The sequence below is a fragment of the Myxocyprinus asiaticus genome, chromosome 11 (assembly GCF_019703515.2).
Source record: "Myxocyprinus asiaticus isolate MX2 ecotype Aquarium Trade chromosome 11, UBuf_Myxa_2, whole genome shotgun sequence".
Taxonomy (NCBI): domain Eukaryota; kingdom Metazoa; phylum Chordata; class Actinopteri; order Cypriniformes; family Catostomidae; genus Myxocyprinus; species Myxocyprinus asiaticus.
In genome coordinates, this window is record NC_059354.1 from 47,262,515 (window position 1) to 47,288,466 (window position 25,952).

The 25,952-nt window shown below is 40.7% G+C and overlaps 1 protein-coding gene across 1 annotated transcript in view; it reads right to left on the reverse strand.

Moving 5' to 3' along the window:
* Positions 1–2,392: 2,392 nt before the first annotated feature.
* The window catches only part of LOC127448428 (xin actin-binding repeat-containing protein 2-like), a 40,129-nt gene continuing 16,569 nt past the window's right edge, over positions 2,393–25,952 (reverse strand). The window contains exons 3-7 of the mRNA XM_051710934.1: positions 19,437–19,494; positions 18,214–18,308; positions 6,491–15,761; positions 4,089–4,220; positions 2,393–2,509 (exon numbers count right to left, since the gene is read on the reverse strand). Coding sequence (XP_051566894.1) covers positions 4,129–4,220; positions 6,491–15,761; positions 18,214–18,308; positions 19,437–19,494 — 9,516 coding nt within the window. The 3' untranslated portion in view covers positions 2,393–2,509; positions 4,089–4,128. The remainder of the gene's footprint in view (positions 2,510–4,088; positions 4,221–6,490; positions 15,762–18,213; positions 18,309–19,436; positions 19,495–25,952) is intronic.

Below are 25,952 nucleotides of genomic sequence, written 5' to 3' on the forward strand. Positions count from 1 at the left end.
CTGTAATGTTTATAAAGTCTGCGGTATTACTGAAACAGACCTTCATATCTGGCACCTGAATATTTAATATCAGATAATCATAATAATATTATGATAATATCTTTAATTATAGCTTTGAACTTGACCATTTCAACAATCAGAATATACAAATTGTTGCATTAAAAATCTGATCTTGTTGAGTATATATATATATATATATAAAAAAAAAATCCCTAAAACTATGTATGAGGGTGAATCTCATGAAAACATGTCCAGGACACATATTACCCTGAATAATAATAATAATAATTATAAAGAAATTCTTTTCTGAATGAAGAAAATTAAACCTATTTTAGGATAATTAAGAATTTTTGCATTGTAACATTATTTTTTAAGACAATTAAGCACATATTCACCCCAAATTCTCATCACTGTAATGCTGTAGTACAAACATGTCACTTTGCAATTGCCATTATTCTTGTTAGATCCTCATTACTGTAATATAGATTTTTTTTTACTGTATTACAGTTGAAATGATTGTGATACAATGATATTTTTAAAGGCAGTACAACAAATACTACCATGATTTATAAATAGTTTAAAATTAAAATAATACAGTATATCATTACTTAACATATCATTACTTTACTGTTTTATTATTACAAAACTAAATTAAGATAATGCATTTTTCGCATTCCAGTAATAAGCATTGGGGGGTACATTTGCTTAATTATCCTAAAAATTATTTCATAATGCAAAACTTCTAAAGAATCTTACAGGTCCTAAAAATAGGCTCCATTTTCGTTCAGTAATATATCATTTATATATATATTTTGTGAGATTCCCACAAAAATTCAAAGTCTAGATTATTTTAACTAATTGGTGTTTCCACATAATCAGTTTTATATGTTTCCTTCACTTTTTCATGTTCTTTAAGTTCTTTCTTTTGCAATAACATACAAGCCCTTTAAACACCTTTTTGCTTTTTATATATTTATATAAATATATACAGGGTTGGGAGGGTTACTTCTGAAATGTATTCCACTACAGATTACAGAATACTTGCCGTAAAACAACATTTGTAATGTATTCTGTTAGATTACTCAAGGTCAGTAACGTATTCTAAATTCTTTGGATTACTTCTTCATCACTTGTTTTGACTATAAAAACTCTGCCAGTACAGTAAGACAAAATACACATGTAACCTAAATATCTTATGCAGTGTTGTTTCTAAAACAAGATCAATCAAAAAGATTTTCTGATATTTTTACAGGAAAACAATACAAAAATTATTATCGAGAATATGATTTTTGCCCTAATATCAAAGGTCTTACTAGAAAAAAAGAAATTATGATCCAACGTGAATTTTCTTGATAAAAAAATATCATCGTGCCTGGTAACATGTGCATGTAAAATGGCTAGAAATAGCATTTTAGCTTAGCGTAAAGCTGACAATTTACACAAGGTTTATTTCTATTTCTTCTGCTCCAAACTTACTTCAAACTTACTTCTCTGTCTGCTCGTATGAATGTAACACATCATAAGAAAGTGTTTCACCGCTGTTCAAATGCACTTTGGATCGCATCATTTATATGTATAAATGTTTTCCATCTGAAAGGACTAAATATTAAATGAAACAAATGACAATAAAATGCAAAGTAATCTCTTCAGTAATCAAAATACTTTTTGAATGTAACTGTATTCTAATTACCAATGATTTAAATTGTAACTGTAGTGGAATACAGTTACTTATATTTTGTATTTTAAATACGTAATCCTGTTACATGTATTCCGTTACGCCCCAAACCTGTATATATATAACATATTTATCACTTCCCATAATCCTTATCAACTTCCTGTTACCTTTTCACCTCCATTGTCTCTCTCTGCACCTTTCTCCACACATCCAAAAATGAGATTTTCACCCTGCATTCAAAGCTCTTCATCATTGTGATGTGCTTTTGTGTTTTGGAAGTTTGCACAATTTTTCATGCTGTTATGACAATCTTTGTGTGCTGCAGATAAATTAGATGTCTCCACTTTCTCTCTCTCTCTCTCTCTCTCTCTCTCTTTCACCCTCAAGGCCTTGTTGTCGTCTTCCTAAAATGTGGTCCTCTGGGATGCTTTCTGTCACTGGTATTTTGGAGACTTTTTCTGAGAACTTTAGCTTTTGGGAGGCCAAATTGGTTTAGCTAATTTCACATCTTGATCCAAAGAGAAAATCTTTTTTGGAGAGGTTGTTTGTGAGGGCCACACTACGGAAATCTTGTTAGGGTTTTGATCAGGTTTTTCATTCAGTTGATTTGCTTCTTTTTCAAACATATCTGTGAGTGAGTAGATGCTGCTTTGAGAAAGTGAGTATCTCCAGTCCGACCCTTCAAGGTCTGTGCTCCTTGCCTCCCTGGTGTCCAGTATTTCTTTTTGCAAACCATGTCCAAACCCATCCTCGAAATTCCCTTTAGACTTGAAGAGTTGTTTATAATGTGGTTGGCAGTATAAATGTCCATGGAGAGAGACAAAGTTTCCAAGGCTGTGAGGCAACAGTCACAAAAAATATACTGAGCTGTTGGCATTTGCACAACTTTTTAAATGAATACTGCACTGCAGGATGGACAATGTTATGCTGGAAACTTTATTATATATCTTAAAAATAATGATACTTTATGTACACTTCCAGTCAAAAGTCAGAAAAACTATAAATAAGTATGGGAATTATGTAGTGATCAAAAATGCGAAACATTTAAAATCTTCAGTCATTAGAAAAAAGCACACCTTTCCTCAACAAGCTGCAAGATTTGAGATATCGTTCATGGTAAATGTTAGGCACAAATGGTTTTGGATAAATTTCACATCAAAGTTTGGTAGCCCTCTTTTAAGAGCACTATCGCGAAGTCATACATGAAGTCAATAGGCATTGCCACGAAGTTTTGGTATATTCGTGCAAGCATGCGCTAAGTCTAGGCGCAAGTGGGTTTGGTGAAATTTCGTACACAAAACGCTAATGGGCTGGGTCAAGTGCAATTTAATTCTGAGGTTCTTCTCTGGTTATTGAACTGTCTGCATCCTATTATATAGTCCATTCCCTGTCAAGCACCAGCGATATAAAGACAGCACATTCATAAGAAGTTGGTAGTGTAAATGGACTGTATGCAATGAATTATTATTTTGCTTTAAAAATGTAATTAATTCATTTATTGAAACACAAAAACGTAAAAAAAATAAAAAAATCTAAATTCAAATTACACCTCAGACGAAACAAAAATATAATCAAAATAATGAAGTTGTCAAAAAATCGCATGTAATGACCTCCCCATATTCAAATATTTTACCCTCTTCAACTTCTTTCACCGTCCCCTTTTGCAGTGACTTAAAAATCACTCTACGACAACAGGTAGACAATTACTATTACAAATTAGATCATATATACATTATAAATATAAACATAACAACAACAATAATCATAATTTAAAAATAAACCATGACCTATAGATAGTTTAACAAAAATCGTATACATTTTTATTTCATAAAATGGCTACAACAGTGATTGTCAGGGACATATTCTGATGTTCCACAATATTTTCAGAGTTTGGACATTAACTTTATTACCACCTGCTGGTGGAATCTCCAAACTGCAAATGCAGGAACTGATTATAGCGCAAACACTCCAACCCACACCCACTTGCGCTTTGCTCTGGCATGAAAATTGTACTTAGAATTAGCACTGTCATGAAAATTGGTTATAACATAGCACTAGGTGGTTGCGCGTAGCTGTGCGCAGTTTAAAAACCAATGTAAAAAAAAAAAATAATAATTCTGGCAGCAAAAGGTGACGTTTAGTCCAAACGTGTTCATGCAGTGTGTGCATGCATGCAGGAGAGAGTTTTAGGCTATTAATTATTATTTAGATGGCCAGAAGTATTTTGTCAGGAACCATTTGGAAAGGAGGCTGCGGAACTTCTGAACCGGAACAAAAAAATACTGTTTCTACTCAGAATAAACTGAAAAGAAAAATATTTAGTTTTTAGTTTCTGACCCTAAGTATGTGCAATAGTGTTAGTGATGCATGCCATAGCAACCACAGTATACTAAAAAAATATATTATGGCATACCTCAATTTATTTTTGCAGTGTTCACAGAAAAATACAGGTTTTATAGAACCTTTTTTTGTCGGCTATCAGGCCTTCCATTGGGTACACCCTCTTCTTGCACATTGCACGCATCTCGGATTTTGGTACTCGAATCTGGAGAGAAAACAACAGAGATTCATTAACACTTTATAACTGGAATGAAGTTTTACATCTAATGAAATAAATGTAATTGTGAAACATATGTATAAAATCATGAGCACTCACATGAGATGAGGACTCTAGTCATAACAGTAACCTTATAAAAGCTGTTTTATTCTACATGGGGCAGGGGCGCCCTCATGGGGGCTGCCATTTTAGAATCACATGACCAGCTAAATACTACTTGCTTTATCTCAGTAATCATCTTGTTATTGGACACTTTCACTCTTGGATTAAATTAATCATGGCTGATTGTGAATAGTGAATTTCTGCACTGACATCTGTAACTGAAAACTATTGATTTTGAATGATGCTGCATCCACACCACTAGGTATCACTGTAAGTCCAAGATGACACGAACAAAAAGTTACTGAGTTCACCTTTAAATATGGATATGAAGAATTTAAAGGTCATATGAAGTCTTAAGCCTGGTTTGTCAAGGTGTGAGGTATCTGACACTTTACACAAATAGATTACAAAATAGGGCCTGAAACTCTTACTTCTTTTTTCTTTTTCACCCAGTGGTGTGAAAGGAAGGGCTTAATATTCAAAAGATTTTCCCAGGGTGCTGAGTGACTCCAGCCAGGTCTCCTAAACAACCAAATTGGCCCGGTTGCTAGGGAGGGTAGAGTTACATGGGGTAACCTCCTCGTGGTCACAATTAGTGGTTCTCGCTCTTAGTGGGGTGCGTGGTAAGTTGTGCATGGATTGCGGAGAGTAGCATGCTGGGAGTCTCCACGGTGTCATGCATGATGAGCCACGTGATAAAATGCGCGGATTGACGTCTCAGAAGCGGAGGCAATTGAGACTTGTGCTCTGCCACCCAGATTGAGGTGAGTAACCGTGCCACCACGAAGACCTGCTAAGTAGTGGGAATTGTGCATTCCAAATTGGGAGAAAGGGGATACATTTTTTTTTTTTTTTTTTTAAGTTCCCAGGAGGTAAAAATACATTTTATATGAGCGGTTTTTTCTTCTATGTATTTATATGAGCAAGTAAATGTTGCAATTTTAATAGGAAAATCTAGGAAATCCAATTAATCATATTTTTTTACACTCAATACTAATTTTATCTTATTTTAATTTGAGCCTTATAGTGTTTGGTGTTGGGAAGTTTTTTGTATAACCCACCATGCTGGGTTAGTTAAGGCCAGCATGTTTTCTCCTATATTTACCCAGTGCAGGGTTTTTCAGTTCATTTATTTTGAACCCAGTTATTTTTAGGGTGTGCAGAATCCTGAATATGAATTGGGTTATAATTTGTTTAAAGTGATAATTTACTATAAGTTATTATAGGAAATGCAAATCTAACAGATAGTTTCAAAAAAAATTATAATGTACAGATAGTGTATACAAATACTTTTAAGTTATACAATTTATGAATTAAAATGTATAACAACGCTCTAAAAATCAGCAATCTCAAATGCAAATAAGACCGAGATGAATGCCAATTAGTGAGAAAGCTCTCAGTGTTACTGCTTTACATACGTGAAATTCTAAGCTGTTAAATAGCCTAATTTGATTCTTTGAAGGTAAAAATGTTGACACTTGGTGTTCCATGTGTAACACTGCTTATATTTACTCCATGTAAATAATAATAGTTCAATCTAGGAGGAATAAAATGTCTGAGGAAAAAAATTTAAAGAACAAATGCAGTGCAGACACCAAAAAGGAGTGCTAATATTCATATTATAGAGATGATTGATGCAAAAATTACAATTCTGTCATCATTTACACACCCTCATTTTGTTCCAAACCCACTTTTTTTGTCGTTGAACACAAAAAGAAATGTTATTCAGAATGACTGCCTCAGTCACCATTCACTTTCATTGCACGGCAAAGATGCCATGTGAATGTTGAATGAGGGTTTCAGTCCCTAGCATTCTGCCTAACATCTCCTTTTGTGTGTCATGAAAGAGTCACACAGGTGTGCAACAACATAAGGGTGAGAAAATGACAAAATTTTCATTTCTGGGTGAACTATCCATTCAACCGTACCTATAAAGCAAAAGTGCTATTTTAGAATTTAAACAAAATGTCCCGATGTGTCCCACAAAGTATGGCAAAGTTAGAAACAAGCACACAGTCTGAACCAAATTAGCCATCGGCTCTAGTACCTCAGAAGATGTGCAGTACATTTCCATTCCAATCATGCACCGCAAGCGTGTTTACCAGTCACAGCAGTCTTTGTTTGAAGCACTAGCGAATGTGGCATGGCTCTCTCACCTGTGACACCCAAGCTTTTGAACACACTCTCACTTTCTGTCCATGTCTTGTGGAAATTCTTCATCAGTTCCTCTGCAGAGGCCTCGGGCGAATCCTTCACCTCTGTTGTCTTTTTCTTCACAGCATCAGCATAGGAGAAAGGCACCCGTTGCGTTGTAACACTTTGGGTGTGTTTGGAAACTGTTGTAGTGTTTCTTGATCCGATAATTTTTGTGCCGAACCCATCAACAGAGGAATAATGTTCAGTGACTGTTTTTGTCTCCGAAAAGCCTGTTGGATCGACAGACGTGTCTACTTTCACTTCTTTGCACACAGGTGCCGGGAAGCTCTGCAGGGTGCCTTGTTCCCTCTCTGAAGGAAGCTCGGGCTTTGAACCGTCAGACACAATTTCACTCACTCTTGACTCCTGTTCCTCCTGTTTGTTTTGTAGCTCTTTGATGTGGGAATTTTGCTCACTCATTTCAAAAACATTTTTAATATCCTTGAAGTTGAAAGCAGGCATATCCTCTTTTTGACTTTCTTTCTTCTCCGTATCATGCTCCAGGTCGTTGGTATCACTGCCAGTCTTCTCTGTTTTGTCAATTTGGTCTTTTCTAATAACACCTTTCTCTGAGAAAGTCTCAATTTTGTTGCCCAGCTCAGAAAGCTGCACCTTGTTGAGCTTTTCTTTCTTTTTCATTTGACTCTCTGACTTGGTGCCTTCCTTGTTGAGGCCTAAATGCTCTGGAACATCAATGGCATCTCCCTGTATGTTAGTTTTAATCACTTTAACTTTCTGAGCCCCCTCATAATCCAATGACGTCACTGTTGCCAATTCAGAAGATCCAAATGTCTCTTTTTTGGTCCTTTTCTCTTCATCAGGTTTAGAATCTATTTTGAACTGTCGATGGAATGTGGCAGGAGTTTCCACAATTTCAGACTTTTTCTTTCCGGTTACCTGCACTACGTGAGGCATCGGATCGGGCGAGGCTCCGCGGGAGAGCGTAGCTGTTGCATTTCGGAGTCGCGTCAGACTATCCGCCCTGCTCGAAGCGTGTGATGGAGAGGCTCTGCTTATGCGAGAGCTTTCAGACGTGTGTGGCGGTGGCGTAGGTGGCATTGGCACTCTCTGAGGGGAGTCGGTTCTCCTTGTAGACTCGATGGTGATGAAAGTGGGTGAGGGAGAGCGCATTCGTAACAATGGAGATGGAGCTCTGGGAGCTAGAGTTTTAATGTCGCTGTTTTGCTGCTTTCGGCTTTTGTGAGTTGTCTTTGTCTCTTCTTTGACTATCTTTTGTGTTTCACACTTTGTAGAACCAATGGTAATTTTTGAAATCCTTTGAGTTGCTCCACCAGGGACAAATTTTTCTGATGTATCTTCACATTCGTGTTTTTCAGTCGTGTCTGAACTTCTAATGAAGTGCATTAGTTTAGCTTCAAAAAGGTTTTTAACGTGAGCAAGAATTTCTTTGAACTTCTGTCCGTTGTGCTCAGCTGCTGCCCCTTCCAAAGTACTCTTCTCTTCTGGCTCAAGTAGCCAAGCTGGCATTTCATTAAGCCATGTCTTCACAGACTTAAAGTCAATTTTTTCTGCACCCTGTAAGTCTGTGATACGAGACAACATCTTCTGAGCTTCAGCATGTCTTAGCGGTGTGCCAGAGCTTTCCGCAGAGGAATCAGCAGGCTCCCTTTGTGCAGATTTGCCTCTTATTTTTATTGGAACATTTTGGCTTTCATCTTTTGATTTCTCTGGAATCTGCTGGCTTCCGTTGTCCTGTGTTTGAAGTTTCACGGTTGTGCCCTCCTGATGGAAACTCTGCTGTTGGACTGTACTCTCAGTTATGAAAACCTCTGTGTGTTCCCCTCGAAAGGTCTGCTGTGTTTGCACAACAGTGACTTCCTCTTGCTTTTTATTGGATAATAACACTGGCCATTTTGGCTCAGCTGGCTTTGCCTCTGTGGGCGAGGTGGATGCTGCACTGGCATTGCCATTTTGGGCTTGCTGAGCTGTCTCCCTGTCTTTCTTATTTTTACCCCTCCTTTTCTTTTTTGGAGTGGCAGGGGGCTCCTCGAAAGGTTTCTCTTTAGCCTTCTTCTCCACTTTAACCTGTGTTTCTTTTCCCTCATTATCCTGCATGAGTCTCACGCTCTGTGTCTGTTCCACTATTGTTTTCTCCATACTCTCTAGCTTAACACTCTTACTAACTTTCTTAGCCTTTTGACTGTCTGCCTTTTGCTCAGCATCTTTAATTTGACCCTTGGATCGTTCAGGGGAGGATTTTTCCTGATTTTTGTTTGGCAAAATTTCCTCCATTGTTTTGTCTTTAGACTTGGATCCATGTTCAGTTTGAGTGCTACTTTTTAAACCTTTTCCGACAGTTTCGGCCTCAGAGGCACTCTGCACATGCACATTTTTAGTCTGAGGCTTGTATGTGGTGACAGATGCCTTTACTCCTTCAGACACTTGTGCTGTATTGTTAATAACTGTCTTTGTTTGAATAACAGATGTCACCTGTTGTATATTAGTTGTCATGGATCTCTTCTTTTTCTTCTTAGTTGAAGTGGAGGTGGTCTGCTGGTGACCTGAAGAGGCTTGTGATGGCTGATTAGAGATAATGTTCTGTTTAGCTGAGGAAATAACAGGAGATTCTGGAGGAGATTTCTTATTTGCAACAGCGATCAAAGTCTTGCTTGGGGGAGTGTCTGAGAGAGCTGGATGCTTGGATGAATCTGTGGCTGATTCAGATTTGGTCACACTCTTTTGAGCTCTCTCTTGAGTGAAATCAAATGATATGCTTGCCTCTGATTGCACTGTGCTCGTGCTCTCAGAAGAAAGCATTTCAAGGGCTGCGCTGACAGACTCGTGCATATGGATTTCAAAAGCCGGGGAGTGCGGTGGCGTGCAGCTCCCCTCCCTTTGCTGTCTGTATTTTTGCTCAGCTTGTATTAATGGGGTTTTGAACTTGCTTACAGGGGATTTGCTCGGTGGGGGAGAGGCGGGAGGGTTAAGTGTCAAGGGGGCGAAAACTTTCTTGGGAGGCTGTGGAGACTCCGGCTGCTTTGTAAAAGGAGACTGAATTTCAGAGGAGATCAGATTGGACTTTAATGATGAGGTGGTGCTTTGAGTAAGCACTTTGTTGGCATTTTTCACCATTTCACTGATCCTGGTCTTTTGTGTAGCCTGCATGTCCATTTTGTCAAACAAAATTGCAGGCTTGAGCTTGGGTACTTTGCACAAGGTTGGCGCTTTGACAGGCTTGACAGTCATTTTAGTGGCTTTGGCTGGTGTTATGCTGGGTACTGGGAGGAGGTCTAGCACTTGCTCAGTGGGAGGGGGAGGGAGGATGTCTTGCTCGACTGTGGGCAGAGGAGGAGGAGGTGGGGTTGGTGGAGGAGGTGAATGGTCAAGTTCTGACTTTGCTGGATCACAGATTGGTGGAGGAGGTGGAGTTGGGGGAGGAGGAAGATCGTAATCACCCCTGATGCTTGGAGGAGGAGTGGGGAACGAGATGCTATCATAATTTAGAGGGGGTGAGGGAGGGGGAGGCAGAGGGGGTGAGGGATCAGATGGTGGGGGTGGCAAGCAAATTTCTAGTTGATTTTCTTTTGCTTTATCCAGTCTGATTAATCCCTTACGGCTACTTTTGAGGTTAAGGAAGTCCGTCTTTAAAGTTTTGACACCATGTGTTTGAACGATCGTTTTGTGTTCCAACATGGTGGCCTTTGTCTCATGGCTGTGTGTTGTGGTTTGAGTCTCTTGAGATGTATATCTGTTGTGCATTGATTTGGAAGTTGTAAGCTTTTTAGCCTTCCTCTGTGATTCATTGCTTATATCGAGGTTTTTAACTGCAGGAGTGGGCCTCTGTGTCTGGATCTCCTTTACTGATGGTGATGGGGTTTTGACAGGAACTTTGACCTTTCTTATCGGCTCCCTCTGGGGAATCGTTGGGCTTGCTCTCTGCGCTGTTTCCATTAAGGATTTTATTGTGCCCTTAACATCTCCCTTTATTACCTCCTCTTTGTCCGATTGTACTTGCTCTTGAGTCTCGCAGAGTGCTTTTATGGAAAGCTTCACGTCACCCTCTGTGCTTGCCTTATGTTGCAATCTGGGAGATGGAGGAGGCTCAAGTAAGAGTTGAATCTTTCCTTCCTGGACACCAATATCTTGCTGGTAAACCTTTTTCTCATTAGAAGCTTCTTGCAGACTCTGTATTGCTGTGTGAACATCACCCTTTACAATAATCTCCTTCTCTACTTCTTTCACTGCATGTCTGGCCTCCTCCAGTGATTTCAGTTTACACTTGATGTCACCTGGCACTAAATCTTCTATGACAATTTTCACCTTGGTGGAAGCAGAGTCTTTGAGTGACTTCAGTGCTCCTTTGATGTTACCAGAAATGATTTCTGGTTTCTCCACCTCTCTCGGCTGATTTTGGGCCTCCCCAAGAGACCTAAAGGCTGAAGGTAGGTCACCTCTAACCACCTCTTCTTTCTCCAGAAGAGCCATCTGGTTTATGGACTGAGTCAGTGAGGTCATTGCTGCTTGTAAGTCCCCTCTTATTATTTGTTCTCTTTGTAAGTGCTCAAATGAGACTGGAGGCTCCGTCATGAAAACTTTGACTGTATTATGAATGTCGCCTGGGACTATATCTTCCCTGTCTACCAGACGGCCAATTTGTGCATGATTACTTGTCAGGCTGAGTTTCGTCCCTTCAGTATCACCACCAATGATATCCTCATTTTCAATTGTACCTGGCTCGGTCTCATCTGGCCCTGCTTGCAACTTTCGGAGGTAATCCAGTGCACCCCTTTCAATACATGTAGAATAAAACCTCACCTTTCCCTTTTCTGCTTCATCCACTTTAATTCTCACAATCTCCTCTGTTTCTGGATTGCAAAGTCTCTCTAGGCACCCTTTCACGTTACCTCCGACTATGTTTTCTTTCAGAGTGGTTGATTCCTCATTCATATTTAATAAAGAGTAAATGGTCATACGAATACTCCCCATTTCGTCTTCCTGAATGAGAATACCCTGTTTGCCAGTGCTCTCCTCTTTGAGCAGGTTGTTTATGGCTTCTTGAATGTCACCTCTTATTATCTCCTCTTTCTCTACAGTGGTGCCACTGTGGTGGTGGAGCAGCTGTTGTATTGTGCTGCTGATGTCCCCTCTCTCTTCTGCATTTATAACAATTCCCCTCTTGGCTTTCTCCTGTCTGTTTAGGAGGTTCATCATGATGTTTTGTAGATCACTTTTAATGATTTCTTCTTTTTGGATCCGAGGAGCCTCTTTATTCATTAGATTGTACTTAGCCATGCGAACATCTCCAATTTCATCTGCCTCAATAATGATGCCATTTGATTCTACCATTTTCTGAGTGTACAGCTCATCCAGCGTTGCTTTGACACTTTTACCAACAACCTTGGTTTTCTCCAAACTGCTCTCATTGAAACCAGGGAATGGAGTGGTTTCGAAAAGCCATGTTGTCGTTTTTACATCCGCTTTGGGGATCTCTTCACGCACCACCTGTTTTGTTTCATCACTTTCTTTAATATGATCGAGAGGATTCTTCTCAAATAGCCATACAGACTGTTTGACATCCCCCTTCAGCTCTTCCTCCATAACAACAGTCTTCATTTCATCCTCTGACCTTTCACTGTGGATCTGATCAATTGTATGAGTTTCAAACATCCATTTCGCTGACCTAACATCACCTTTATGAATCTCACTCATGCTTACAGTATGCACCAATTTTTGAGACATTGCTTCAGACTCAAAATGCTCTTTGTTTGTTTTAACATCCCCTCCTTTAATGTCTTCGACAGTTTTGATTGACATTTTGGCATCCTCTGCAATGTTATCCAGGGGTTGGGTTTCAAACCGCCACCTCGCTGAGCTGACGTCACCTTTGTGGACATCTTCCTCTGTAACAGCTTTTAAAAGGTAGACCTCATTTGTGTCTCTAATTGAGTCCAGAGGCTTAGTTTCGAACAGCCAGCGGGTTCCCACCACATCACCTCTTTGTATTTCCTCTTTTGTAAGTGTGGTCACTTCATGATAATAGCCTTCTTTGTCCTGGATGGCATAGAGAGGCTGAGTCTCAAACATCAAGGCGTAGCTTTTCACATCTCCTTTCTCCTCCTTGTTCCGGTTGACTTTCTGGAGTTTTTTCATTTTGGGCTCGTCTTGAATCTTATCTAATGAGTAGGTCTCAAAAATGAATCTGCCTTTATCTACATTGCCTCCCTGAATATCTTGTACCGTGCGGGTTGCTTTCAGCTCCCCAGGGGTCTCGGAGATTGCATCTATGGGCTGGTTTTCAAATAGCCATTTGCAGTTTTCAACCTTTCCTTTCTGAATATCCTCAGCTTGAGCACTCCTCAGCTGTCTCATGAAATCCTCCGAGGTTGGGCTCATCACATCTGAAGACTGGTTCTCAAATATGTATTTCATCCGAGACACATCCCCAGACTCAATATCTATCTCAGTCACTCTCTTGAAGGCTCCCCCATCTTCGCCAGTAATATTCTCCAAGTTTTCAGTCTCAAACAGGAAGCGCGTCATGCGTACATCTTTTCCTTGAATGTCATCTTGTTTCACAGTATGAGTTTTCAACACCGTCTTTGAATTGTCCTGTATGGCATCAAGAGTTTGAGTTTCAAAAAGCCAAGTGCATGTCTTCACGTCACCTTTTTGAAGGTCCCCACAATCTTTTTTGTTCTCAATCTCTTCCTTTTCATAAAGCGTATCCATTGGTTTTGTCTCAAAAAGCCACTTACAAGTTTTAACATCACCTTTCACTATTTCTGCCGTTTCGCTAATAAAACACTCCTCCTCTTTGATATTGCTAAAGTACTTAATAGCATCAAGCGGCTGGGTTTCAAAAAGCCATTTTGCTGTCTTAACATCCCCAGATTCAACCTCTTGTTGAGTTATGCCCCTGATAATTTGGAATTTGGTGACACTCTCGTCAAATTGGTCAATAGGGCGAGTTTCAAACATCCATAGGCAGCTTCTGACATCTCCTTTGACGATTTCTTCTTGTCGTACGGTTCTGACCTCGTGATAATGCCCTGAGCTGTCTTGCATGGCGTACAAAGGCATGGACTCAAACAGATCTTTATTTGATTGCACAGATCCGGTTATGACACCCTCAACTTGAATCTTCTGACTTTCATCACATTGGCTTAAGTCGTAAGTCTCAAAGATTTGCTTGTAATTGATAACATCTACATTTGCAATATCCTCCACATTCACCATTCTTGTTATTTCCTTTTCTTCCTCTCTGATCTGCTCTAAAGGCTGGCTCTCAAACACCCACTTCTGGTGTCTAACGTCACCCCTCTCCTCAGATGTCACCATTCGTTTGAGTTTCCCCACCTCTGCAAGCTCCTTCATTTCATCTTTTGGAGCAGGTTCAAAAAAGTGTCTGGCTGATTGAACGTCACCTCCGATAATTTCTTCTGGGTCTACCGGCCTGGCATTTGAATCATCCTTTAATGCGTCCATTGGCTGCATCTCAAACACCCAACAATTTCTGCGGACATCACCCCTGTAACTTCTATCTATTTGTTTGGTTTCGATTGTTTTTGTAAACTCTCTCTTTTCTTCTCTAATGTCTTCCAAACAATGGTTCTCAAACAGCCATCTTTGATGTCTAACATCACCTCTTTCTTCACTGGATGCTACAGTTTTCTTAAGTCGTCCTACCTCTTCTTCCTCATCTTTGATGTTCTCCAATGGCTTATTCTCAAACAGCCATCTCTGGTGTCTAACATCACCTTTTACATCCTCAAATTCAACCTTTTTATTTAACTTTCTCACCTCTGGCAGCTCTTTTAGTTCATCTGGTGAAGAACTTTCAAATAAGTGTCTAACAGAGCGAACATTACCTCCTATAATCTGTTCTGTGGTGACAGGCTTGGAGTTGGAATCATCTTTCAGCATGTCCATCGACTGAGTCTCAAACACCATGCAGTGTTTGCGTACATCTGCCCCAAGAATCTCTTCTTTCTGCTGCTTTTGCAGTCTTTCCCAGTGTGCATTTATGGAGTCAAGACTCTTTGTCTCAAACAGCCATCTTCCCCTTTTCGCATCACCCAGTTGGTTGTCCTCCATGGAAATGCTGGAGATGAGTCGAATGTGAGAAAGATCCTCTTCAATCTCATCCAAAGGCTGGGTCTCGAAAAGCCATCTTGATGTTTTGATGTCACCTTTTTCCGTTTCCTCTCTACGGACAGATGTAATAAGAACCATCGCACCTGAGTGCTCCCTCATTACACACATGCATTGAGTCTCAAACATCCAGATGACCTTCTTCACTTCTGATTTGATCTCCTCCAGCACAGACTTTAGACTTAGAAGTTGTTTCTCGTCCATAGTTTCTGTGTCACCAAGAGAGTCCATTTCCTGGTTTTCAAACATGTACCTCACAGACTTCAAATCCCCTTCAGTTGCCTCTTGCGTGAAGATGACTTCTTTAGTTTGCTCTTCATCAGCATGAATTTTATTCAACGTATCCATTGGCTTTGTTTCAAACAACCAAGCCGCAGTACGAACATCTCTCCTCCTGACTTCATTCATTAAATGGTTGGGTTTAGCTGAATCACGATCCAGCCCCAGCACGTCAGTGGGCTGCGTTTTGAACATCAAAATGGTGTTCTTCACGTCACTCCCAGCGATGAATTCCTGTTGAATGGGCTTCTTGCCATCCTCCTCATAATCTGAAGAGTCATCCTTAATGCAGTCCAAAGGTTTGTTCTCAAACATCCAGCGCATGGACTGCACCTCGCCTCTCAGAATCTCATCCCACTCCAGGTATTCGCGTTCCGGGCTTCCGTTTGAAATGCTGCCAGTGTGTTCAAATGGGTATGCTGCCTCCTGAACATCCCCTACAGCTTCGATTTCCGCATCCATCTCGTCGTTATAGAAATCTCTTTCCAAATCTTTCCTGACATCCGGGTGAATGTGTTTGCAGAGTCGTTTTAGCTCTAACAGTTCTCTTTGTCTATAGTATTGCTCTCTGTTCATTGTGTGCTTCACTGGGTGAAGTGGGGGTTCGGGGAAGTCCTCTGCTTCTTTTGAGGGTTCCTCCAGTAAGTCCTGTTGGGGTGGTGGCAGATATTCCAGATCATCATTTTCATCATCATCAATAGCAGACAAAGGTCTTGGTTCACACTCCTCTGCTTTATCTGTAGCAACACTGTTCAACGTCCTCGATATCTCGCTTTTCACAGCTTGAAGGGATACATTCGCATCTGATGGCAGTTGTGAGTGGCTGATGTCACGTTCAATCTTTTTTTAGGGAGAGAGTATTGAAAAGAATAATTCAGTGGATCTCACTGAAATTATATTTATCTCAACTGTATCAGCTTTGAAAAGTACTTAAAGGAATAGTTCACCCAAAATCATTATTTTCTGACCTTCATGACCTTCCAAATTGGTACATTTTTTTTTCTTTTTTTTTTTTCTTTTTTCTGTGTAACACAAAAGGACAATTTTAAAGAATCTTCACATACAGTAGTTCTTGTCTATACAATGCCAGTTCATGGTAATTTCTATCAAGCCATACAAAGGACAAAAATGCACCATCAAGCACCATAAAAGACTTCTGTATTTATACAAGCTTAGAGCTTGACAGGCATGGTCACTACGAATTGTCGATGTATGTAAAAGGGCTGCGTTCTTCAAACTTCTCCTTTTTTCTCCATGAAAAAAATTAACAGTTTATGGGTTTGGAGCCAAATGAGTTTGAGTAAATAATGGCATTATTTAAATTTTTGGGTGATCTATTTATTACATTTCTTGATAACATTTTACAATAAGTTTATGTTTATTTACATTAATTAGCAACATTAGATAACATGAACTAACAATGAGCAATTCTTTTACAGCACTTATTAATCTTAGTTAATTTCAACATATACTAGTATATTTTTAAGATTAAAAGTTGTATATATTAACATTAGTACATATATTATGAATTAACAGTAAACAACTATATTTTTATTCTTTAACATTAACCAAGATGAATAAATGCTGTAAAAATATACTGTTCATTGTTTACTAATGTTAACAAATACAACCTTAATGTAAAGTGTTACACATTTCTTTAATCAAATGTTCAAAGACATCCTATACCCTAAGGCCTCTATACAAATGACTTTTGAAAATGTATTATGTAGATTTACAATAACATACCACATACCACAACATATCTGGTTCTGAAAACAGACTCTCAAGTGTTATAAAGCTCACTAAAATGAAGTGTTGTACATAGGGATGTGCCAAAGCCGAATACCCTATTCAGAAAGGCACGAATAATGACTTCAAAATGAATAATGGATTCATCTGAATAATATAAAAAGTTTGACTGATAATCCAAGAAACACAAGCATAAAGTGACATGGAAAAATTAACATATTCTAAATTACAACGAATGTATGAATCTGTGGAGCCAATATTTATAAAGTGTAAACCTTATGAATAAAAATGCACATGTTGTAATTTCAGATAGGATGAGCTTAACTCCCTTTGCGGTCTCTGTACATTGTTTGCGTCTGGAGCCTGTCAAGTGTAATATTAACTAAGATATGACATCATGTACACTTTCCGCTTCTTGAAATGTCAATGTTAATGTATCACAAGATTCACACGTGATTCCCATGTATTTATTTATAGCCTAAACCTGAGCATAATGTTAAATTCCTGACCTAAAGTGATGATTTCACGTCGGAGCTCGTCAATCCGTCTCTTAAAGTTGACCACATTTATATTCACATCAGCGATTAAGGTAATTATCTGGTTAAGACTTTATTCTGAAAAAGTTAAAATGCTCCATAAAGGTTTAAATGCTCCATATAGTATTCATCTATTCAGAATATTCCTGCTTATGTAAAACAAAGAAACTGAAACTTGATCTGTCTTTTTTCTTCTTGTTCTTCTTTAAACTGTGCTAAATTTGAGAATGTTAAGTGTTCTTGAGCTCTGAAAAGGAGCTGTAAAAATTTTACATTATTATTATTATTATTATTATTATTATTATTATTATTTAACTAAATAATGGTGTCCTATCGTAAAAATTCACTGCAAAATGTGTGCTTGACATTTCACATTTTACTTGACACCTCCTGCCTCCAGAATAATATTGTTATACATGAACAGATGAACGAAACTTCGGTTTCAGGCAGATATTAATATCAGAAATACCAGGAGAAACCACAACATATTCCACAGTTAATGTAGCCTACAAATTCAGCTTCATCTGGTAAGACATTTTTTTTAAATTATCATTTAATTAAATAATAATGGTAAAATAATAATAATAATAATAATAATAATTATTATTATTATTAGGCTATTATTATGAAAAGGCATACACGAGGAAAATATTTTTAATATAAAGTATAAACGTAAGAGTAACATTTAAAAAAGGGCGTTTCATTTAATTTAAACTCACTTCCAGTTTAAGCCCCGCCCACACCAGTTTCTATCCAAATACAGAGACAGAAACAGATAATTTTGTCATATGAACAAATACAGATACAGATAATAGCTTCGCTGCACACCCCTAGTAGTACATAGTGCATAAACAGAGAGATTGAAAATAGGCCTATGCCAGGGTCTCACAAGAGGGACTCTTGGAAACATAGGGAAAAACAAGGCAAGTAGAGCCTTTTTATGTATTGCATCCTATGCATAATGCATTTATATGCCAGAGTAGATATGCAGGCTAAACAGGACTTACCTTAATTTTCTTGCTTGGGGCTGCTTCCTCTATAGTCTTTTCAAAATGCTGTGCTAGTTCTTTAGTTGAGAGTCGTGGATAGTACTCTTCCTGCTCTGAAAGAAAATGTAAAAATTATTCTTAAGAAAGACGAGATGAGTTGTTTTTAACATTAAAGGGACAGTTCACCCAAAACTGAAAATTCTGTCTTTGTTTATTCACCCTCATGTTGTTCCAAACCCCTTTGACTTTCACTCTTCCATGGAACGCAACAGGAGACATTCGGCAGAATGTTCAGTCTCAGTCACCATTCATTTTCATTGCATGGAAAAAGATGTAAAGAAAGTGAATGGTGATTAAGACTAACATACTGCTTACATCTTCTTTTGTGTTCCACGGAAGAGAGAAAGTCATACGGGTTTGGATCAACATGAGGGTGAATAAACAAAGACAGAATTTTCATTTCTGGGTGAACTGTCCCTTTAATGTTAAAAACAACTCATCTTGTCTGTCTTTATAAAATCTACTGTAAACCAAAGAGTGTGCTGCTGTGGCTAATTTTAATCAGGTTAATTACATATTGCTAATTAATTAATCAAATGAATTGCCATTTATCACTGAAATCAATATTTGTTGAACAAAGCCCCCAAATGAAGACAAGACAATTCAGTATAGTGGCAGATGTGTAAATCATTGAATAGACACAGTGCAGGGTAGTAAAAAATTACATGTAATCTATATTACATAATCAGATTACAAAAATCAAGAACTTGTAATTAGATTACATTGCATTAAAAAATATCTTAATCAGATTACTTTTACTTTTTTATGGATAACATGATTGTACATTAATCAGACGGCAGTAAATTGCTCATAATTTATTGATCATCCTAATTATTCTTCTTTAATCATACATTTGTTTTCAAGTTTTTTTTTTGTGTTTTTTTTTTACATAAAAAAAAAAAAACATTCTAAATTAGCCTAACACTCATCTACATTTGGTAAGTCTTCGAGTCATCTTTTTTTGTAATAAAGAATGGAATATATTTTCTTCCTCTTTGTATTTTAATTTCAAAATGGTACAAAACTATCCTAATTGAATGCAATGTTCACACAGAATGCATTCTTGATTGATTCTAAATGTGCTAATTTATAAAGTTAAGTTTTATATGATTTGTTGTACTAAATTGACATTAAATTGACAATCATAATTACAATCTATATACCATCACTGGTAAACTTACCAGTCTCATTGTGATAATTTTCATAACTGGAAATAACCTCCTGGTCATCATGTGCAGTCTGTAATATAGCAGAATAAGAAAAAAAAAATTTTTAGAAACATTTGCAAAAAAAGAACATTGTTCAACAGCAGTACCCAATTAAATATTTCTTACTTTTATTTTTATTTATGCATTTGGCAGATGCTTTTAGACCTGCGTTAGCACGATTCTGCTCTACCAGCTGAGCAGAAGTAACTCAGTAACTCAGAAACCTTTTTCTTTTCCTCTAATGACAGAAAATAGTAAGAATAATAGTGCTTCGTACTGTACTTAAAGCAAACCAATTTTCAAAACTCCCAAGTTCCAACAATTTGGACAGTAAAATTATCTCTTTCACATAAATACAAGTGACTATTAAACAATTTAGATACTTTAACATTTCTTGCGTCTTTATTGCCCAATGCATTAAACTCACCAGCAAACGACAGCCTCAAAGTTCAAACTATTTCAGCTTTTATCCCATTTGCAGCTGACCTTTCAAAGTGCAGCCATTGATAACTAGACAATTTGTATGTCTGTCTTTGCAATGAACGACATTGCACCAACCGAGGTCCAACTTTGCACCTAAGTTTTTGATTTTCACATGATTTTAACCAACCCAATTTTAAGAAGAATATTTGAAAATCTCCATTTCTTCTTATTGCTTTTTAGCCACAGCGGCTCAGTGAACTCCATCAACAAGAGCATCCCGTAACATATTTCTTTCTGTAATGTATCAAAGCAATCGGCAGGACTTTCTAATGTTCAAAGCTCAAATATATGTTTTTACATTATTTACTTTGTTTACTTTCTGCTTTTTTTTGTCTTTTCTTTCTTCTTTATTTTATTTTTTTTACCTAGCACTCTCACCCTTCCATTGCGCTTTTCATGTGGAGGTCAAATCGGTCCATGACGCTTGTGTTGAAGCCCATCTTCAAAGTTAGATTTTTACGATTATAGAAAATTGATCAGCTGCAGTGCCATTTCACTCCTGACAGAGCATAAACCACTTCAGCACAGTTTATTGGGTGACACAGAGCTGTAAATTAAGAGCTGTGTGCTGTGCCAGCGTGGCTTCTGTTGGCCAGTGCAGATACAGTACTGTTAGCTTCAGACTTTTGTAATCTTGTGAAAGCGAGAGTTATTAGTAGAGGGGCGGTTGGCTTTGGATTGATGTTGGATACTGTTTAATTAATTCAATGTATTAAATGTCACAGTAAAATAATGAATTGACAAATTGTGCTCTTTTTGACGAAAGTTGTTTTAATTTTTAAATTAAACTATCCCTTTGAGTCAAATGCTGATGATCAACTATGTTTAATGTTTTCTAGTTTTATTGATAGCATATAACTTCTCAATGGTGTCGCCATAATTGAGATATTCACTGCTTTTGTGTCAGATAAATACAGCTCTTATTTAAAATATATATCTAAAATGGCTTCAATGTAGTTATGTAGCTAATTATTTGGGCATAAATTCTAAGGCACTTTCTTTAACATGTGTGGCAGCTAAAACGTTTGGAAACACTGTTGAAATGTTGCCTATATATAAAAAGAACGTGTACGTTTGACTGACTTTGGGGAGGTTCAAGATTTAATTGGCTGAGGTCAGACCTCCCCAAACCCTCTTAATTCGCACCCTGGTTGCACCTGTGGGTCAGATTCTAACAAGCATCCATTACAGCCATCTATTCTAACACATCATTGCACCAGTCGTACTCTCTACTCTGTTGACTGACAGGTAGAACAACAGAGCATATGACATGTAGACAGAATGACACAAGTAAGTTCAATTGCAGACAGATGGACAGACCTGCAGTACATCTCATGGATGGAATCTTAGGCCACATTCACATTGTAAAGTTTTGGGAGTGAAAACCACCACTAAATGCATGAGTGAATCCCCTACATTATTGTTCAGTGTGTGTGTGTGTGTGTACGGAAACATGGCCTGTCCTGTTACAGTGAGGTAATCAAGAGGAAGTAGGATAGATACTGTTATTCCTAAACACCAGAAGAACTAAAAATAAGAGTAAAATGTGGGAAAGTTTGTTAAACTTTGTGCTGTTTGTGTCTGTGTGCAGCAACTGCCGCTCTGCAGATCCTGAAGTATCCAAATGTTACAAATGAGCAGCTTTTACAAAATCCCTGATCACCTCAGTTTGATCTTAATAGTTTGTGCGTCACATTTCAGTGCAGATCTGTCACAATGTAACACAGCTTGGCATAGAGGTTATTATTGAAGTATGAGGCAGTTAAAAATATATACAGTATCTGACCCGACAACAAACCTTAAACTCGCAGCGTGCTGTATCTCATTTCACAAGCGAAGTAAGAGTTTACATACTGTACTGTAACTGTAAGGGTCAATGAGAGGTGAAAAACGATCATAAAAAGGGTCAAATATGACTGTCTAGCACAAAAAAAGAGAAGTTTAGCACACTAACATTTTAGTGTGAGATAAGTGTCAAAGTACTTTAAGGTAAGATAGCGGTGTGTCAACTTGAGTTTAAAAATCGTCCTGGTTACTTTCGTAACCTCCGTTCCCTGATGGAGGGAACGAGACGTTGTGTCGATGTAGTGACACTAGGGGTCACTCTTGGGAGCCCGAAACACCTCTGGTCTTTGATAAAAGGCCAGGAAAAATTGGCAAGTGGTATTTGCATTCCACTCCCCCGAACATACGGGTATAAATGGAGCTGGTATGCAACCACTCATTCAGGTTTTGTCTGAGGAGCCGAGACAAGGTCCCGGCCATTTCAGCAGGTAGTCCAGCATTGTGGCAGGAGGGACACAATGTCTCGTTCCCTCCATCAGGGAACGGAGGTTACAAAAGTAACCAGGACATTCCCTATCTGTCACTCACTTGACGTTGTGTCGATGTAGTGATGCTAGGGGTCCCTATACAAAATGCCACAACTAGCTGGACTGTGTTACGTGAACTGGAGGTGTGTGATGGGCAGACCACTGTGTGCATCATAGCCAGCGCACCAGGCTGACAGATAACTTCCCCCAATGCTGTTATGAGGATCGAAAGGCCTTTCGGGAATGAGTCGACTGCCCAAAAGATAGAGACAGGCTAGCCCAGTCATGGCCTTTTATCCTCTTTTTTCTTCTCCCCAAAAAAGAGTGAAATTCGTTAACCGACTGGGGTCACCAGGTCTACGTCAGGGGGGTGGTGTCACTCCCAAGGGGAAGACACTGTGGAGACCATACCCTGCCTGGGGGGGGTGGAGGGGGGGATTTTGAGTGGAAATATGTCACATGGTCTTGCAGAGCCTTGTCGGAAGTATGTCATGTGGAGAAGTCCCATGGTAGGTCCTACCCTACGGGGGAGGAGTTTCTACAAACATGGTGACTGGGGCAGAGGGGCCTCTGCTCAAGGTTTACCAACAGGGAAATGAATTAGCGGAAGATATACATCGCATGGGGTTACCTATGGGGAATCAACACATGCGGAGCACCTACCCCAGTACAGGGCTTAGTTAGCACATGTACTTAGCCGGTAGCGATTTTCTCTGCAAACTCATCTGCCACAGGGCTCGGAGGAAGTCATCCAGGGAACACAGTTTGTGAACACTACTGGGATTCAACAGCGCACGTCTTCAGCTCAGGGGAGGTGAAAGGCGCTATGCACAAGCGATACACCCAGCCAGCTGTCCCGGACTTACCTGCTTGTGCCTGCCACTACACGGGACGAAACCAGCTCCACCCGGAAATTGTAGAACCTCGCAAAGGTGTTGGGTGTTGCCCAGCCTGCTGCTCTGCAAATGTCTGTTAGAGAGGCGCCACTGGTCAAGGCCCAGGAGGCCACTACACTTCTGGTAGAATGGGCTCGTAGCCCTGCCGGGGGTGGCACGTCCTGAGCGTGATATGCACATGTACTTCAGACATGGAGATTCCAGAGGTCTGGTCGTGGGTGCCAGATGGTGCTCCGTCCCTGAGAAAGAAGGTCCTTCCTCAGGGGAATTCGCCGGGGGGGCTGTCGCGAGGAGCGTGAGGTCCGAGAACCATGTCTGGGTGGGCCAGTAGGGTGCTACCAGGACGACCTGCTCCTCGTCCTCCCTGACCTTGCACAGGGTCTGTGCAAGTAGGCTCACTGGGGGAAACGCATATTTGTGTAGTCCAGAGGGCCAGCTGTGTGCCAGCGTGTCTATACCGAGAGGTGCCTCGGTCAGGGCGTACCAGAGCGGGCAGTGGGAGGATTCTCGGGAAGCGAACAGGTCTACCTGTGCTTGCCCGAATCGACTCCAAATCAGCTGGACCACCTGAGGGTGGAGTCTCCACTCTCCCCTGAGGGTAACCTATCGTGACAGCGCGTCCGCTGCAGTGTTGAGGTCGCCCGGGATGTGAGTGGATCGCAACGACTTGAGGTGCTGCTGACTCCAGAGGAGAAGACAGCAGGTGAGTTGTGACATACAACGGGAGCGTAAACCACCTTGACGGTTGATGTATGCCACCATTGCCATGCTGTCTGTCCGAACTAACACATGCTTGCCCTGGATCAACGGCCGAAACCTCCGCAGGGCGAGCAGAACTGCCAACAACTCGAGGCAGTTGATATGCCAATGCAGCTGCGGGCCAGTCCAGGAGCCGGTGGCTGTGTGCCCGTTGCATACAGCACCCCAGCCTGTTTTGGAGGCGTCTGTCATAACCACGACGTGCCTGGAGACCTGCTTTAGGGGAACACCTGCCTGTAGAAATGTGAGGTCGGTCCAAGGGCTGAAGAGGCGGTGACAGACTGGCGTGATGGCCCACGGTGCCATGCCCATCTTGGGACTTGAGACTGGAGCCAGTGCTGAAGCAGTCTCATATGCATCAACTTTACACAGACTCCCATTCAAGATGCTGACACAAAAACGCATTCTAGTGAGCATCCGGCATCAAGATTGCTTTGCGGCGGTAGACCTGAAGGACGCATACTTCCACATCTCGATTCTTTCTTAACACAGACCCTTCCTGCGGTTTGCATTCGAGGGTCGGGCGTATCAGTACAAGGTCCTCCCTTTTGGCCTGTCCTTGTCCCCCCGTGTCTTCACGAAGGTCGCAGAGGCAGCCCGTGCCACATTAAGGGAAGAGGGCATTCGCATCCTCAACTATCTTGACAACTGGCTAATCCTAGCTCACTCTCGGGATGTGTTGTCTGCGCACAGGGACCTGCAGCTCTTGCACCTCAGCCGACTAGGGCTTTGGGTCTACTGGGAAAAGAGCAAGCTCCTCCCGGTTCAGAGCATCTCTTTTCTCGGTTTGGAGTTGGACTCAGTCTCGATGATGGCGTGCCTCACGAACGAATGCGCACAGTCGGTGCTGACCTGAGGTTCCACGTCGTGCTGTGGCTGTGCTGAGTTCAGGGACATCGAAGCACTTACCTGGCTCCTTGTGACCACCTCTGGAACAGCCTGGGATGGGAGAGGAAGAGGCTTGTCCTCGTGACCCGTGGAGACTGTCACATCGGGGGCGGATTTGTTCCACACCTGGGCGCGCAGGGGCAGGGAGACTGCAGCTGGAGCGCCAAACCTGCCGAAATGGAATGGTGGACGGTGGTTGTGATGACGGCCGTGCGCACTGGGTATGTGACCCAGGGAACAAGGAAATCACTCTTTTGCTGAACTCTTGGGTACCGCAGCCACTTGGGCATGCGGCGAAATTAAATGAAAAGGTAACAAAAGATTCTCCTCCCGGCCCTCCACCGGGGGATGGAGTGGTCTGCTTACCAGCTCCAGAGCAGCGGGTTTCCTCATCCCTGGGTCGCTCGTCTCAGGGGTGCTTCGAAGCCTTTCTCTGGTTCTTGGCGGCCGGCCATGAGACAGGTGGCGTCTGCTACCTGCGGTGGCCTCCACACCAGGGCAGGGCTGCGGGGGCAGGCTGCGGTGGAGCCGGTGCAGTCACTGCAGGAAGACGCCCTTGGCGACGAACAGACGGGTTGCGGGATCTTGAGCAGCGCCGGGGCAGGATGTGTTGGATAGCTTCCGTCTGCTGCTTCACCGCCGAGAACTGCTGGGCAAAGTCCACGATGGTGTCGCCGAACAGGCCAACCTGGGAAATGGTGGCGCCAAGGAACCGTGACTTGTCGGCCTCTCCCATCTTGACCAGGTTGAGCCAAAGGTGGCGCTCCTGGACTACCAAGGTCGACATCACCTGACGAGAGTCCGCACCGTGACCTTCGTCGCCCGTAGGGCAAGGTTGGTCTCCGAGCACAGTTCCTGCATTGTCCCACACGTGAGGCAGTGTCCGTGGCCATCGGATACGGAGAGATAGTGACCGCATCCAGGAATCACACAAAGATGGAAAGGCATCTTGAAAAAGACGCGTCTTTAAAAAGACATTCATGTCAGTGTGTTTGTTCTAATAGAGAAAATATACTCTTTGCAGGAATATAAACTCTCTTAGCACTGTCGAAGCACCCAAGGGCGTAATCTGCACAGATCTGTGCAGAAGGAGAGAAAAGCCGCTGGAATGTACCGTATATCCAACAGCAAACGCTTCTTGGGAGGTGAAT